We start from the raw sequence: 12993 nt of genomic DNA on the forward strand, positions 1-12993 counted from the left end.
TGACTGCGGTTTGCATACTGCCAAAGGCCAAAGTTAAGCAGACACTTGAGATACTGAGTACCACCATCAGTAAACCACCCCGACACCTTTCAGATCATTGTTGGGGTCATCAACCATGCTTGTTTGAAGAAATCTTCTGCCCAATTATCATCAATGCAGCACTGGGGGCTAACACACTCGGCCACTGCTATACTATGATTAGGAATGCCTACCGTTCACTATTCTGCATTTCAGGGAATCTGAACACTTGGCTGCCCTCCTTTCCCCTACATCCAAACAGAGGCTGAAGATCAAGGCTCCAATGATAAGGACAACAAAAAGGAGCTCGTGGGAGGCGGAGGAACGGCTTCGGGATTGCTTCCAGTCGGTGGACTGGGCCGTGTTTAAGGACTCATCTGCGGATCTGAACGAATACACCTCAGTTGTCATGGACTTTATAAAAACAGCCGTAGACAAGTGTGTCCCCACAAAATCATTCAGAGTCCTCCACAACCAGAAGCCCTGGACGAACCGTGAGATCTGCAGTCTCCTGAGGGCCAGATCAGTGGCATTCAGGTCTGACAACCAAATAGAATACAAGCAGTTTAGGTACAATCTCCAGAAAGCCGTCGCACATGCAAAGTGACAATTCTGGACCAAACCCGAATCACTGAAGGATGCTTGACAGCTGTGACAGGGCTTGAAATCTATCACCTCCTACAAAGTGAAACCAAGTGACCACAAGGCTTCACTCCCACGTGAGCTCACTGCCTCCCTGCTCGCTTTGACCATCAGAAAATGGATGTACCTTCATGAACTCCCATAGCCCCCAATGACCCTGTGATTCCAATCTCTGAGGACAATGTCAGAGCATCCCTCATGAGGGTGAACCCATGGAAAACATTGGGCCCAGACAGGGTACCTGGCCGAGTACTAAAGGCCTGTGCTGATCAACTAGCTGGAGTGTTGACCGATATTTTTAACCTTTCACTTCGTCAGCCTGAGGTACTCACCTGCTGCAATCAGGCCTGTCATACAGGTGACATACAGGTGACCTGCCTCAGCAACCACCGTCCTGTAGCTCTTACATCCGCACTGATAAAGCGTTTGTAAAGATTGGCACCCCTGCCTGAGAAGTGACTTGGACCTGCTCCAGTTTGCCTACTGGCATGAACCTGTAGGCTCAACGTTTGCAAGACCGAGGAGCTGATTATTGACTTCAGGAGGAGGAAACCAGAGGTCCGTGAGCCAGTCCTCATCGGGGGATCAGAGGTGGAGAGGGTCAGCAACTGTCAATTCCTTGGTATTATCACTTCAGAGGATCTCCTCTGGGTCCAACACATAAGTGCCATTATGAAGAAAGCACAGCAGTGCCTCTACTTTCGTAAAAGTTTGCAAAGATTTGACATGACTTCTCAATCTTCCACAAAATTCTATGGATGTGTAGTGGAGAGTATATTGACTGGCTGCGTCACAGCCTGGTATGGGAACAGAAAGTCCTCCAAAGCGTAGTGGATACAGCCCAGTCCATCGGGATAGAGCTCTCCCCACCACTGAGCACACTTACGTGGAGACTTGTCTCAGAAAAGCAGCATCCATCATCACGGACCCCCACAATCCAGTCCAGGCTCTCTTCTCGCTGCTGCCAGTAGGAAGAAAGTACCCTCACCACCAGGTTCAGGAACAGTTATTACCCCTCATCCATCAGGCTCTTGAACTAAAGGGGTAACTTCACTCAATTTCACTTGCCCCATCACTGAACATATGGACACACTTTCAAGGGCTCTTCAAATCATGTTCTCAATATTTATTTATTTATCTATCTAATTCTATTTGCACATTTTGTTGATTTTTGCACATTGACTGCCGGGTGCAGTCTTTCATTTATGCTCTTATGTTTTTTGTATTTACTGTGGAAGCCCACAAGAAAAGGAATCTCAGGGTTGAATAAAGTGAAGGATGTATTTGTACTTCCACAATAATATTACTTTGAACTTTCTCTTTGTAACCTTTGATGCCTTTCCTAATCAAGAACCTATCAACTCCCGCTTTAAATATACCCAATGGCTTGGCCTTCACAACCATCTTGGGTAATAAATTCAACAGATTCACCACCCTTTGGCTAAAGAAATTCCTCCTCATCTCTGCTCTAAAGAGATGTCTTAAAGGGTTAATGTATGAGGAGCACTTGATGGCTCTGGGCCTGTACTCAGTAGAGTTTAGAAGAGTGAGGGGGAATCTCATTGAATGTTGATGCAGTGGACATGAAGGGGATGTTTCCTATAGTAGTGAGACTAGGACCAGAGGGCACCCGGATGAAAAGAGATTGGAGAGTTACAGCAGGGTGGTGGTTGCGTTGTTACCCATCTTCCTTTTCACATTGTTGTTTTGTCAGTCTTTGTTTATGTATAGTTCATCATAAATTCTGCTTTATTTCCCTTTTCTGTAACTGCCTGCAGGAAAATGAATCTTAGGGTAGAATACGATGACATGTACTTGCTTCGATAATAAATTTACTTTGAACTTTGAACTTCGCCATCCTACACCAAAAAGCAAAACACAAGATGTGAACTCAGCTCAGACATTTTATTTTCCCTCAGCAGACTAAGTGAAGAACAAAGAGAAACCATAATTCATCTCTAAATCTCTGTCAGGCAACTTGTTTTATTATAATAGTGTCAGTAACCTTTTACTGTCTTACTTAAACATTCACCTCCCACGTCATGGCAACCTGTTAATCTTCAGGCTATACCACTAAGGAACTTCTGCAAATACTATTTTCTGCTGGATTGTAACATAACATCAGTGGCCACTTTATTAGGTACACCTGCTCGCTCATGTAAATATCTAATCAGCCAATCATGTGGCAGCAACTCGATGCATAAAAGCATGCAGACATGGTCAAGAAGTTTAGTTGTTGTTCAGACCAAACATCAGAATGGAGAAGAAATGTGATCTAAGTCACTTTGACCATGGAATGATTGTTGGTGTCAGATGGGGTGGTTTGAGTATCTCAGAAACTGCTGATCTCCTGGGATTTTCATGCACAACAGCCTCTAGAGTTTACAGAGAATAGTGGAGAGCATCCAATGAGGAGCAGCTCTGTGTGTGAAAATGCCTTGTTGATGAAAAGGGTCTGGGAGGACGGTCAGATTGGTTCAAGCTGACAGGTTACCCAGTTACCCAAATAACCTCAAGTTACAACAGCGGTGTGCAGAATGGCATCTGTGAATGCACAACATGTCGAATCTTGAAGTGGATGGGCTACAGCAGTGGAAGACCACAAACATACACTCAGTGGCCACTTTATTGGATGTGTACTGCGTGTGTACTGTATTTTGCAAATTGACTCCAGAGGCACGAAGGTTCATTTAGCTGTATACATGTGTACGTTTGAATGACAATAAATTTGAATTTGATCTTGAACTAAAGACGTGCGCTTGTGTTTTCTCCCTCGGCTGCTGAACTCTTCCCTCAAAGTTCGCGATGTGGTCATGGAGTGCCGCCACCGTTCACTGTGCAAAGATAGCAAAAGGAACCCCAGGGTGGCTGGGATGGAGATGGAGGATAATGGTCAAGCAATGGGAGCACGGTGACTGTACGAGAGACGCGTGTCAGCAAGCTACAATGGATGGTCCCACAGGAATGTGGAGAGACTAAGTAGAGAATCAGTGGAACAAATCCCAGCAAGATGGAATAACTTCCAAGGCAAAGTTTCCAATCCAGTGCTCCAGGGAAATACTGCTTAGCAAATTGAGTGTCTCTCCAGTTTCACCTGCCTCATCATTGAAATGCCCCTCAACCAATGGACTTAATTTAAGGACTCTTCATCTCACTTTAATATTTATTTATTTAATAAATTTATTTAATAAAGAGTCGACTGTACTTCCTTACAAGGTTGGCGTCATTCAATGTCTGTAGTGAGATGCTGAAGATGTTCTATAGGTCAGTTGTGGAGAGCGCCCTCTTCTTTGTGGTGGCGTGTTGGGGAGGAAGCATTAAGAAGAGGGACGCCTCACGTCTTAATAAGCTGGTAAGGAAGGCGGGCTCTGTCGTGGGCAAAGTACTGGAGAGTTTAACATCGGTAGCTGAGCGAAGGGCGCTGAGTAGGCTACGGTCAATTATGGAAAACTCTGAACATCCTCTACATAGCACCATCCAGAGACAGAGAAGCAGTTTCAGCGACAGGTTACTATCGATGCAATGCTCCTCAGACAGGATGAAGAGGTCAATACTCCCCAATGCCATTAGGCTTTACAATTCAACCGCCAGGACTTAAGAACTTTTTAAAAGCTATTATTAATGCTTTTTGAGATAGTGATTTAGATGCATATCATATTTTTTACTGAGTTAAGTATTGTATGTAACTAGTTTTGCTACAACAAGTGTATGGGACATTGGAAAAAATGTTGAATTTCCCCATGGGGATGAATAAAGTATCTATCTATCTATCTATCTATCTATCTATCTATCTATCTATCTATCTATCTATCTATCTATCTATTTATTTATTGTTTCTTTCCTTTCATATTTGCTGTCTTCTGCACAATGGTTGAACACTTAAAGTTGGCGCAATCTTTCATCGATTCCATTATGGTTATTATTTTATTATGGATGTATTGAGTATGCCTGCAACAAAATGAATCTCAGGGTTGTATTTGGGGACATATATGTACTTTGATAATAAAATTTACTTTGAACTTTAAACATCTATTCCCACTAGGAATGATGGTTCAAAGAACCATGCATTTTGTTACGTCTGCAGACACAAGGTAGACAGGACAAAGATTCTGGCCAAGTATCCTTTATTCATGGCAATTGCCATTGGGCTAACAAGAGACTGATAAATCACCAGCCATATCGCACGGCACATACATTTCTTTAAGATTTCCTTTGGTGCAATAAATGGAAAGAACATTTACAGGAAAATAAATAGAATACTGACTGGAGCAGCAGAATCCACTAAACTTGGGAGCTGGGCAGTCAACTCCAAGTATCAGTTGCAAACTTGGATTGTGATATAGGAACCTGGGGATAGGGCAGGAATTTACATTCAGTGGCCACTTTATTAGGTACACCTTCTCGTTAGTGCAAATATCTCATCAGCCGATCTTGTGACAGCAACTCAGTCCATAAAAGCACACAGACGCAGTCAGGAGGTTCAGTTGTATTTCAGACCAGATCTCAGAATGAAGAGTAGCTGTGATCTAAGTGGCTTTGTGGAATGATTGCAACACACACAGAACGCTGGAGGAACTCAGCAGGTCAGGCAACCTCTCTGGAGAAGAGTAAATAGTCAACTTTACGGGCCGGGACTCTTCAGTCCTGAAAAAGGGTCTAGGTCTGAAATGTCGACTGTTTACTCTTTCCATAGATTCCTCCTGACCTTCTGAGTTCCTCCATTGTTTTGTGTGTGTTGCTTTGGATTTCCAGCATCCACAGACTTTCTCAAGCTTGTGGAATGATTGCTGGTGCCAGATGGGGTGGTTTGAGTATCTCAGAAACTGTTGATCTCCTGGGTTCTCTCACATAACAGTTGCTAGAGCAGGGGTTCCCAAACTAGAGGTCCGTGGACCCTTCAGTTAATCGTAGGGGTCCGTAGCATAAAAAAGGTTGGGAACCTCTGCTCTGGAGCTTACAGAGAATGATGAGTTGCAAAAAACAAGAAACATCCAGTGAGTGGCAGTTCTGTGGGTGAAATCACCTTGTTAATGAGAGAGGTCAGTGGAAAATGGCCAGACTGGTTCAAGCTGACAGGAAGATGACAATAACCACACAATACAGCAGCGGTGTGCAGAAGAGCAACTCTGAATCGAATCCTGAAGCAGCAGAGGGCCACAAGCATACACTCAGTGGCCACTTTATTAGGTACAGGAGGTATTGACTATTCAAGTAGGAATGTGGCGGTAATTCTCAAGGATCAAGAAGAACTATAATGACAATTCTGAGGCACCAGTGGGTTTCTCGATATCAACAGCAATTCCAAATAGGATCTCCATTGATGGTAAAGTGCAAGTACCAACACGATCCCAGCGATGGAAATTCCCAAATTCCAACAAATGTGACAGTTGTTCCCAGGAATTGATTGGGGAAACGTGACAGAAATCGCCAAGCATCAATGAGATTCCAGAAATTTGGTGGCATTCCTAATTCAAAATGGGAACCAGGGATGAGTGAAAGAAAGTAATAATCTTTAATGGGAAGTCCAGGAGAACATTTCCCAAGTATCAATAGGATTCCCAGGACTCTCATAAGTAATTCCCAAATGTCAGTGGGAAACCAGCACTATGAAAATCACACTGCATCTAAATCATGAAATTGAATCAAATTTGGGTTTGTTTTTCTGGCCATGGAGGAGGCTGAGTGGCAGAGGTGGGGACGGGGGCGACCTGACAGAGGTATACAAGGTTATGAAGGACATTGACAGGGTAGGTAGTAAGAATCATTTTCCCAGGTGAGGTCTCTAAAACAAGAAGACATAGGTAAAAGCATGAGATTCTGCAGATGCTGGAAATCCAGAACAATCACACACACAAAATGCTGGAGGAACTCAGTTGGTCAGAAAGCATCTATAGAAAAGAGTGAACAGTCAATGTTTCAGGCCGAAGCCCTTCATCAGGCCATGAAGGGCCTTGGCCCAAAGCATCAACTGTTTACTTTTTTCTCCATCATTTTACATGTGTTACTTTGGATTTCCAGCATCTGCAGAATCTCTCCTGTAAGGGAATAAGCGGTCGACGTTTTGAGCCAAAACCCTTCTTCAAGAGCCTCAAGACACATATTCAACATTTTAGGAAAAGCTTCTTCCTCACCACCATCAGATTTCAGAATGGACAATGAACTCGTGGACACCACCTCACACTTTTTCATTCTCTTTTTGCACTACTTATTAATTTAATTTTAATATGTATTTACTTCTTATTGGAATTCATAATATTTTATTATTTCAATGAAATGCTACTGCAAAACCACATTTTTCATGACATATGCCACCGGTATTAAACCTGACTCTGGTATAGATACAGGACTGAGGTATAAGGTGAGGCCCAAACATCGACTGTTTACTCCCCTCCATAGATGCTGACTGACATCCTGAGTTCCTCCAGCATTTTGTGTGTTATTCTGGACTTCCTGCATCTGCAGAATCTCTTGTGTTTGTGGGTATAAGGTGGGAGGTAATGGATGATCTGAGAGGGAGTTTTTCTCACACAGAGTGTGGTTAGAATATGGTGGAGACAGACACTTTCACATCATTTAAAAAGCATCTTGTGTTTGAATCATCCAGTTAGAGAAGGCTATGGACCAAATTCAGATAAATGGGACAAGTACAGGTAAGTTCATTGGTCATCATGGAGATTGTGGGCCAAACAGGAGCTGTGTGACTTTTATTGGGTGAAGATACAACCCTACCAAAGGAGGTGTAAGGCACTCCTTCCCTCTGCTAGCCTGCAGGTCACCCTTAGGCAAGTTTAGCCCCACGATCAGGGTCACGTGAAGCCATGAGAGCAAGTGGTGGATGGTCGTATGAGCAGCCGGTGCAGATCACAAGCCCTGGTTATGTGACCACCGACACCAGACAGACTATCTCTGAAGAGTATTGATAATGGCTGGGGTCACCCATCTTGTAAAGACACTGCCCAGAAGAAGGGCAAACCACCTCTGTAGAAAAATTTGCCAAGAGCAATCATAGTCATGGAAAGACCATGATCACCCATGTCATACCATGTGGCACATAATGATGATGTCATACCACATGACACATAGTGATGATGATGATGTGACTTTCATGAGAAATCAAAGTCTAGCAATGAGGTCTTGGTGCCCACAGGTCAATGCATCCTGGACACAGAGATTCGATATATGTTAGCAGAGGCAGTAAACTGTTTGGAAAATGGCAAAACTGTAGAGAAAGCACAGTCACTGATGAACCTCTGGCAGACAGAGTAACATTACTCTTGAAGGAAGGGTGGTGTTCAAAGTCCAGCTCGGAGTCAGTTGGTTGAAACAGAAGGTACACTGGACCTGTGTTTAGAACAAAGAGGCAGAGAGTGAAGTTAGTCATGGAATATTGTGCAACAACAGACCCACCTCATCCACACCAAACATCCACTGAGACCAATCCCATTTTGTTCCCAGTGATACTCCTTCAAATCTACCCTTCACTACAAAGCTAGGAGCAATTTACTGCGGCTAATTAATATGCACAAAATACTGGAGGATCTCAGCAGGTCAGGCAGCAACTATGGAGAGGAATAAAGAGTCAATTTTTCAGGTTGAGACCCTTCATTAGGACTGGTATAGATAGTCCTGTGAAGGGGCTCGCACCAAAATGTTGACGCTTTATTCCTTTCTATAAATCTCATCGGAGGATCAGAGATGGAGAGGGTCAGCAACTTTAAATTCCTCAGTGTATTCATTTTGGAGGACCTGCCCTGGGCCCAGCACATAAGTGTAATTATGAAGAAAACACAGTAGTGTCTTTAGTTCCTTAGGAACTTGCCACGTTTTGGCATGACTTCAGAAACTTTGACAAATTTCTCTGGATGCACAGGGGAGAGTATATTGACTGGCTGCATCACAGCCTGGTGTGGAAACACCAATGCTTTTGAACCGGAAATCCTACCAATCTGACCGCTCCAGTAGTGGATACAGCTCAGTTCCTCACGCGTAAAGCCATCCCCAGCACTGAGTACATCGACACAAAATGCTGTGCAGGAAAGCAGCATCCACCAGCAGACATCCCCACCACCCAGCACACGCTCTCTTCTTACTGGTACAGGAGCCTCAGGGCCCACATCACCAGGTTCAGGAACAGCTATTACCCCTCAACCATCAGGTCCCACACCACCAGGTTCAGGAACAGTTATTACCCCTCAACCATCAGGACCCACACCACCAGGTTCAGGAACAGTTATTACCCCTCAACCATCAGGACCCACACCACCAGGTTCAGGAAGAGTTATTACCCCTACAACCATCAGGTCCCACGCCACCAGGTTCAGGAACAGTTATTACCCCTCAACCATCAGGTCCCACACCACCAGGTTCAGGAACAGTTATTACCCCTCAACCATCAGGTCCCACACTACCAGGTTCAGGAACAGTTATTACCCTACAACCATCAGGTCCCACACCACCAGGTTCAGGAACAGTTATTGCCCCTCAACCATCGGGTCCCACACCACCAGGTTCAGGAACAGTTATTACCCCTCAACCATCAGGCTCTTGAACCAAAGAGGATAACTTCACTCAACTTCACTTGCCCCAACACTGAAGTGTTCCCATTATCAATGGATTCTCTTTCAAGGAAACATAATTTTATACGTTTCAATAAGATCTCCTCTCACTCTTCTGAATTCCAGCGAGTATAGTCCCAGGTGACTCAATTTCTCCTCATAGTCTAACCAGTTATCAAATAGTCTAATCAAATAAGATCTTTATTCCTTATTTGTTTTAATTATTATTATTATTATTATTTTTGTACTTGCACAGTTTGTTGTCTTTTGCACCCTGGTTGAACGCCCATGTCTGTGTGGTCTTTTGCTGATTCTATTATGGTTATTACTCTATTAGGGATTTACTGAGAACACCCACAAGAAAATGAATCTCGGGATGTACTGTATATGGTGACATATATGCTCTTTGATAATAAATGAGTTCTTCCAGCACTCTTTGTGTGTTATTCTGGATTTTCAGCATCTGCAGAATCTCTTGTGGCCAACTAACATATGAGGCCACACCTCTTTGAGATGTGGGAGTTATCTGGAACATGGAGAACGTGCAAACTCCACACAGACAGCACTGGAGTTCAGGATTGAACTACAAACCAATGGCTTGAACACCTGCACTGCCGTGAATACCTTTGTTGGTACAGCCTCTCCGAGCATGCCAATCTCCCCGAGACTGAAACTCCTCCCAGAGGACCACAACCTTGTCATTGGGTTTGGAGGCTTGCGTGCCTCAGTGACCCGGAGAGCTACGTTGGCTGGAGTCAGGGCTTTATGCTCTGGCTCTTGGTAGGGTCACCCATGCTAAACAGGTCAAAGGGTAGAGGACAGACTAGGAGTGGTCCACCGGTCCTCCAGGTTTGGGGAATGAGCTCAGGACTAACAACCCTGAGTGGCAAAACAAAACTGTTGCAGAAACACAATGAAGAATCCTTCTACACTTAAGTGTGATCATCTGGGACTTGTGCAACTGACAGCAGTGAAAACCAAGAGGAACCTACTAATATGATGAACACTTCCGGAGATAGAGGTTCTTCATTGCTCACCTCGACATCAGTGACTTTATGGGCAGTAAGTAAGACTGATGCCGACACATTCCTGACTGGCTATGGAGATTATTACAGCTGAAGTATCTCCTTCATCTCCTTTCAAACGTTATTATTTTATGTTAGCATTCATTTCAAGAGATCTTGAAGTACAAGAGCAGGGATATGACGCTGAGGCTTTATAAGGCATTGGTGGGGCCTCACCTTGAGTATTGTGAACAGCTTTGGGCTCCTCAGCTAAGAAATGATGTGCTGACATTGGAGAGGGTCAAGAAGAGGTTCACAAGGATGACTCCAGGAATGAAAGGGTTATCATACAAGGAACGTTTGATGGCTCTGTTTCGCTGGAATTCAGAAGAATGAGAGGGGATCTCATTGAAACCTTCTGAATGTTGAAAGGCCTAGACAGAGTAGATGTGGAAAGGATGTTTCCCACGGTGGGAGAGTCTAGGACAAGAGGGCACAGCCTCAAGATAGAAGGACATTCATTTCAAATAGAGATGTGGAGGTTTCTTTAGCCAGAGGGTGACGAACTTGTGGAATTTGTTGCCACATGCAATGTGGAGGCCAGGTCGTTGGGTGTATTTATGGTAGAGATTGGTAGGTTCTCGATTGGACGTGGCGTCAAAGGTTACAGAGAGAAGGCCAAGGAATGAGGCTGAGGAGGGGAAGAAAGGATCAGCAGTGATTAAATGGTGGAGCGGACTTGATGGGCCAAATGGCCTAATTCTGCTTTTAGGTTTTATAGTCTTATGGTCTTATTTCATGGTAGCGTAGCCATTAGTGCCACGCCTTACAGCACCACCTGTAAGATAATTTCTGCCGCTGTCTGTAAAGAGTTTGCATGCTCTTTCTATGACCCCATGGGTTTCCTTCGGGATCTCTAGTTTCTTCCCACATTCCAAACATGTATGAGTTAGGGTTGATAAGTCACAAGCACAATATGTTGGCACCAGAGGCATGGAGACACTAGCAGGCTGCCTTCTGCACAATCCTTGCTGATTTGATTTGACAAATGAGTACAGAAATGGAAGGGGAAAGGGTGGGAAATGGAAAGGGAAGAGGCAGGAAGTGGAAGGGAAGAGGTGGGAAGTAGAAGGGGAAGATGCAGAAAATGGAAGTTGGGAGCAGGAAATGGGAAGTGGAGGCAGAAAATGGAAGGTGGAGGGAGGAAATGGAAGGAGAAGAGGCAGGACATGGGAAGTGGAGGCAGGAAATGGAAGGTGGAGGGAGAAGGCAGGAAATGGAAGGTGAAGGGAGGAAGTGGAAGGGAAGGGGCAGGAAATGAAAGGGAGAAGGCAGGAAATGGAAGGTGGAGGGAGGAAATGGAAGGAGAAGAGGCAGGAAATGAGAAGTGGAGGCAGGAAATGGAAGGTGGAGGGAGAAGGCAGGAAATGGAAGGTGAAGGGAGGAAGTGGAAGGGAAGGGGCAGGAAATGAAAGGGAGAAGGCAGGAAATGGAAGGTGGAGGGAGGAAGTGGAAGGGAAGGGACAGGAATTCAGTGTACAGATGGCTGGAAATGGAAGGTGGAGGGAGGAAGTGGAAGGGAAGGGACAGGAATTCAGTGTACAGATGGCTGGAAATGGAAGGGCAAGGCGTAGGGAACGGCTGCTGCTCATTCAATGCGACTGCCATCACCACCTCAATCTGGGACAGCAATAGCTGCCAGGAGCTGTGACCTTGAATGAATCTCTGTAGCCTGCTCTGGAGAGACAGAAGTTACAAAACAGAACAGAACGAATCGTACTTACAGTGGGGGACCATACGTGTTGGCAACTCGAGGAAATTTAAACTGCATCATTTCTGAAAACTCAGGACTGTAAACAGAAAAAACAGAAGGGAGTACGTTATTTTGTTGACAGCTTGTTACTTACACTGAAGGTCTTGTTACAGGAAAAACGTCTTCATGGAATCACAGATCCATTATCACACGGAACAGCCAAGAGAGAAGGGAGGAAAGAGAGATGGGTTCTGAGGAGAAAGAAAGGGTGACAGAGACAGGGAAGAAAGAGAGGAGAAAGAGAGAGAAAGAGAGAGGGAAGAAAGGGAGAGGGGAGAAAGAGAGGGGGAGAATGGGGAGAAAGGAGAGGAGAGAGAGGATAGAGAGGAGAAAGAGAGAAGGAGAGAAGAATAGGAGAAAAAGAGAGAGAAGAAAGAGGGCAGAAAGAGAGTAAGAGGAGAAAGAGAGAGAAGGAGGAGGACAGAGGGAAATAAGGAGGGAAAGATTGAAGTGGAGAGAGAGAAAAGAGAGAGGGGAGGATGCACTAAATCCATTCACCTACTGCCTTCCTGCAAGATCCTGTTCTTACCTTTTGTCTGCATTCTTGATTGACCTGTAATGCTTTGCAGTCTTCACTGCGAAGATGATGCTGGGGATGAGGAAGAGGGTACACCAGCCCAGGCAGAACCAGAAGGCATTCTGTGGGAGCAGGAAGTAAGAGGTGAAATCACTCCTGGTGCTGAGTCAAGCCATCAATGACTGTGTTCATTTGAATTAGTTCAGAATTATTCCAACAAAGTTACATCTATTTATTGACAAACAGGAACATGAAAACTAGAAGCAGTGGGCCAATTCTTGTTCTCCTTTTGCATGGAGAATGGGAAGGGGGCAGGGAGAGAGGAAATCATGGCTGGAAAAAGGGGAAGGGAGAGTGGAAGGGAGCGAGAAGCACCAGAGAGACATTCTGTAATGATCAAAAAACCAATCGTTTGGAATCAGATGACCTTGCCTGGTGTCCCAG

At 44.7% G+C, this 12993-nt stretch overlaps 1 protein-coding gene across 1 annotated transcript in view; it reads right to left on the minus strand.

Annotated features, from left to right (window-relative positions):
* Positions 1–4767: 4767 nt before the first annotated feature.
* The window catches only part of LOC140735705 (prominin-2-like), a 91514-nt gene continuing 83288 nt past the window's right edge, over positions 4768–12993 (minus strand). Inside the window, exons 23-25 of the mRNA XM_073061111.1 lie at positions 12562–12671; positions 12004–12069; positions 4768–8001 (exon numbers count right to left, since the gene is read on the minus strand). Of these exons, the coding sequence (XP_072917212.1) occupies positions 7971–8001; positions 12004–12069; positions 12562–12671 (207 nt within the window). The 3' untranslated portion in view covers positions 4768–7970. The remainder of the gene's footprint in view (positions 8002–12003; positions 12070–12561; positions 12672–12993) is intronic.

The sequence above is a fragment of the Hemitrygon akajei genome, chromosome 1, assembly GCF_048418815.1.
Source record: "Hemitrygon akajei chromosome 1, sHemAka1.3, whole genome shotgun sequence".
NCBI classification, from domain to species: Eukaryota; Metazoa; Chordata; class Chondrichthyes; order Myliobatiformes; family Dasyatidae; genus Hemitrygon; species Hemitrygon akajei.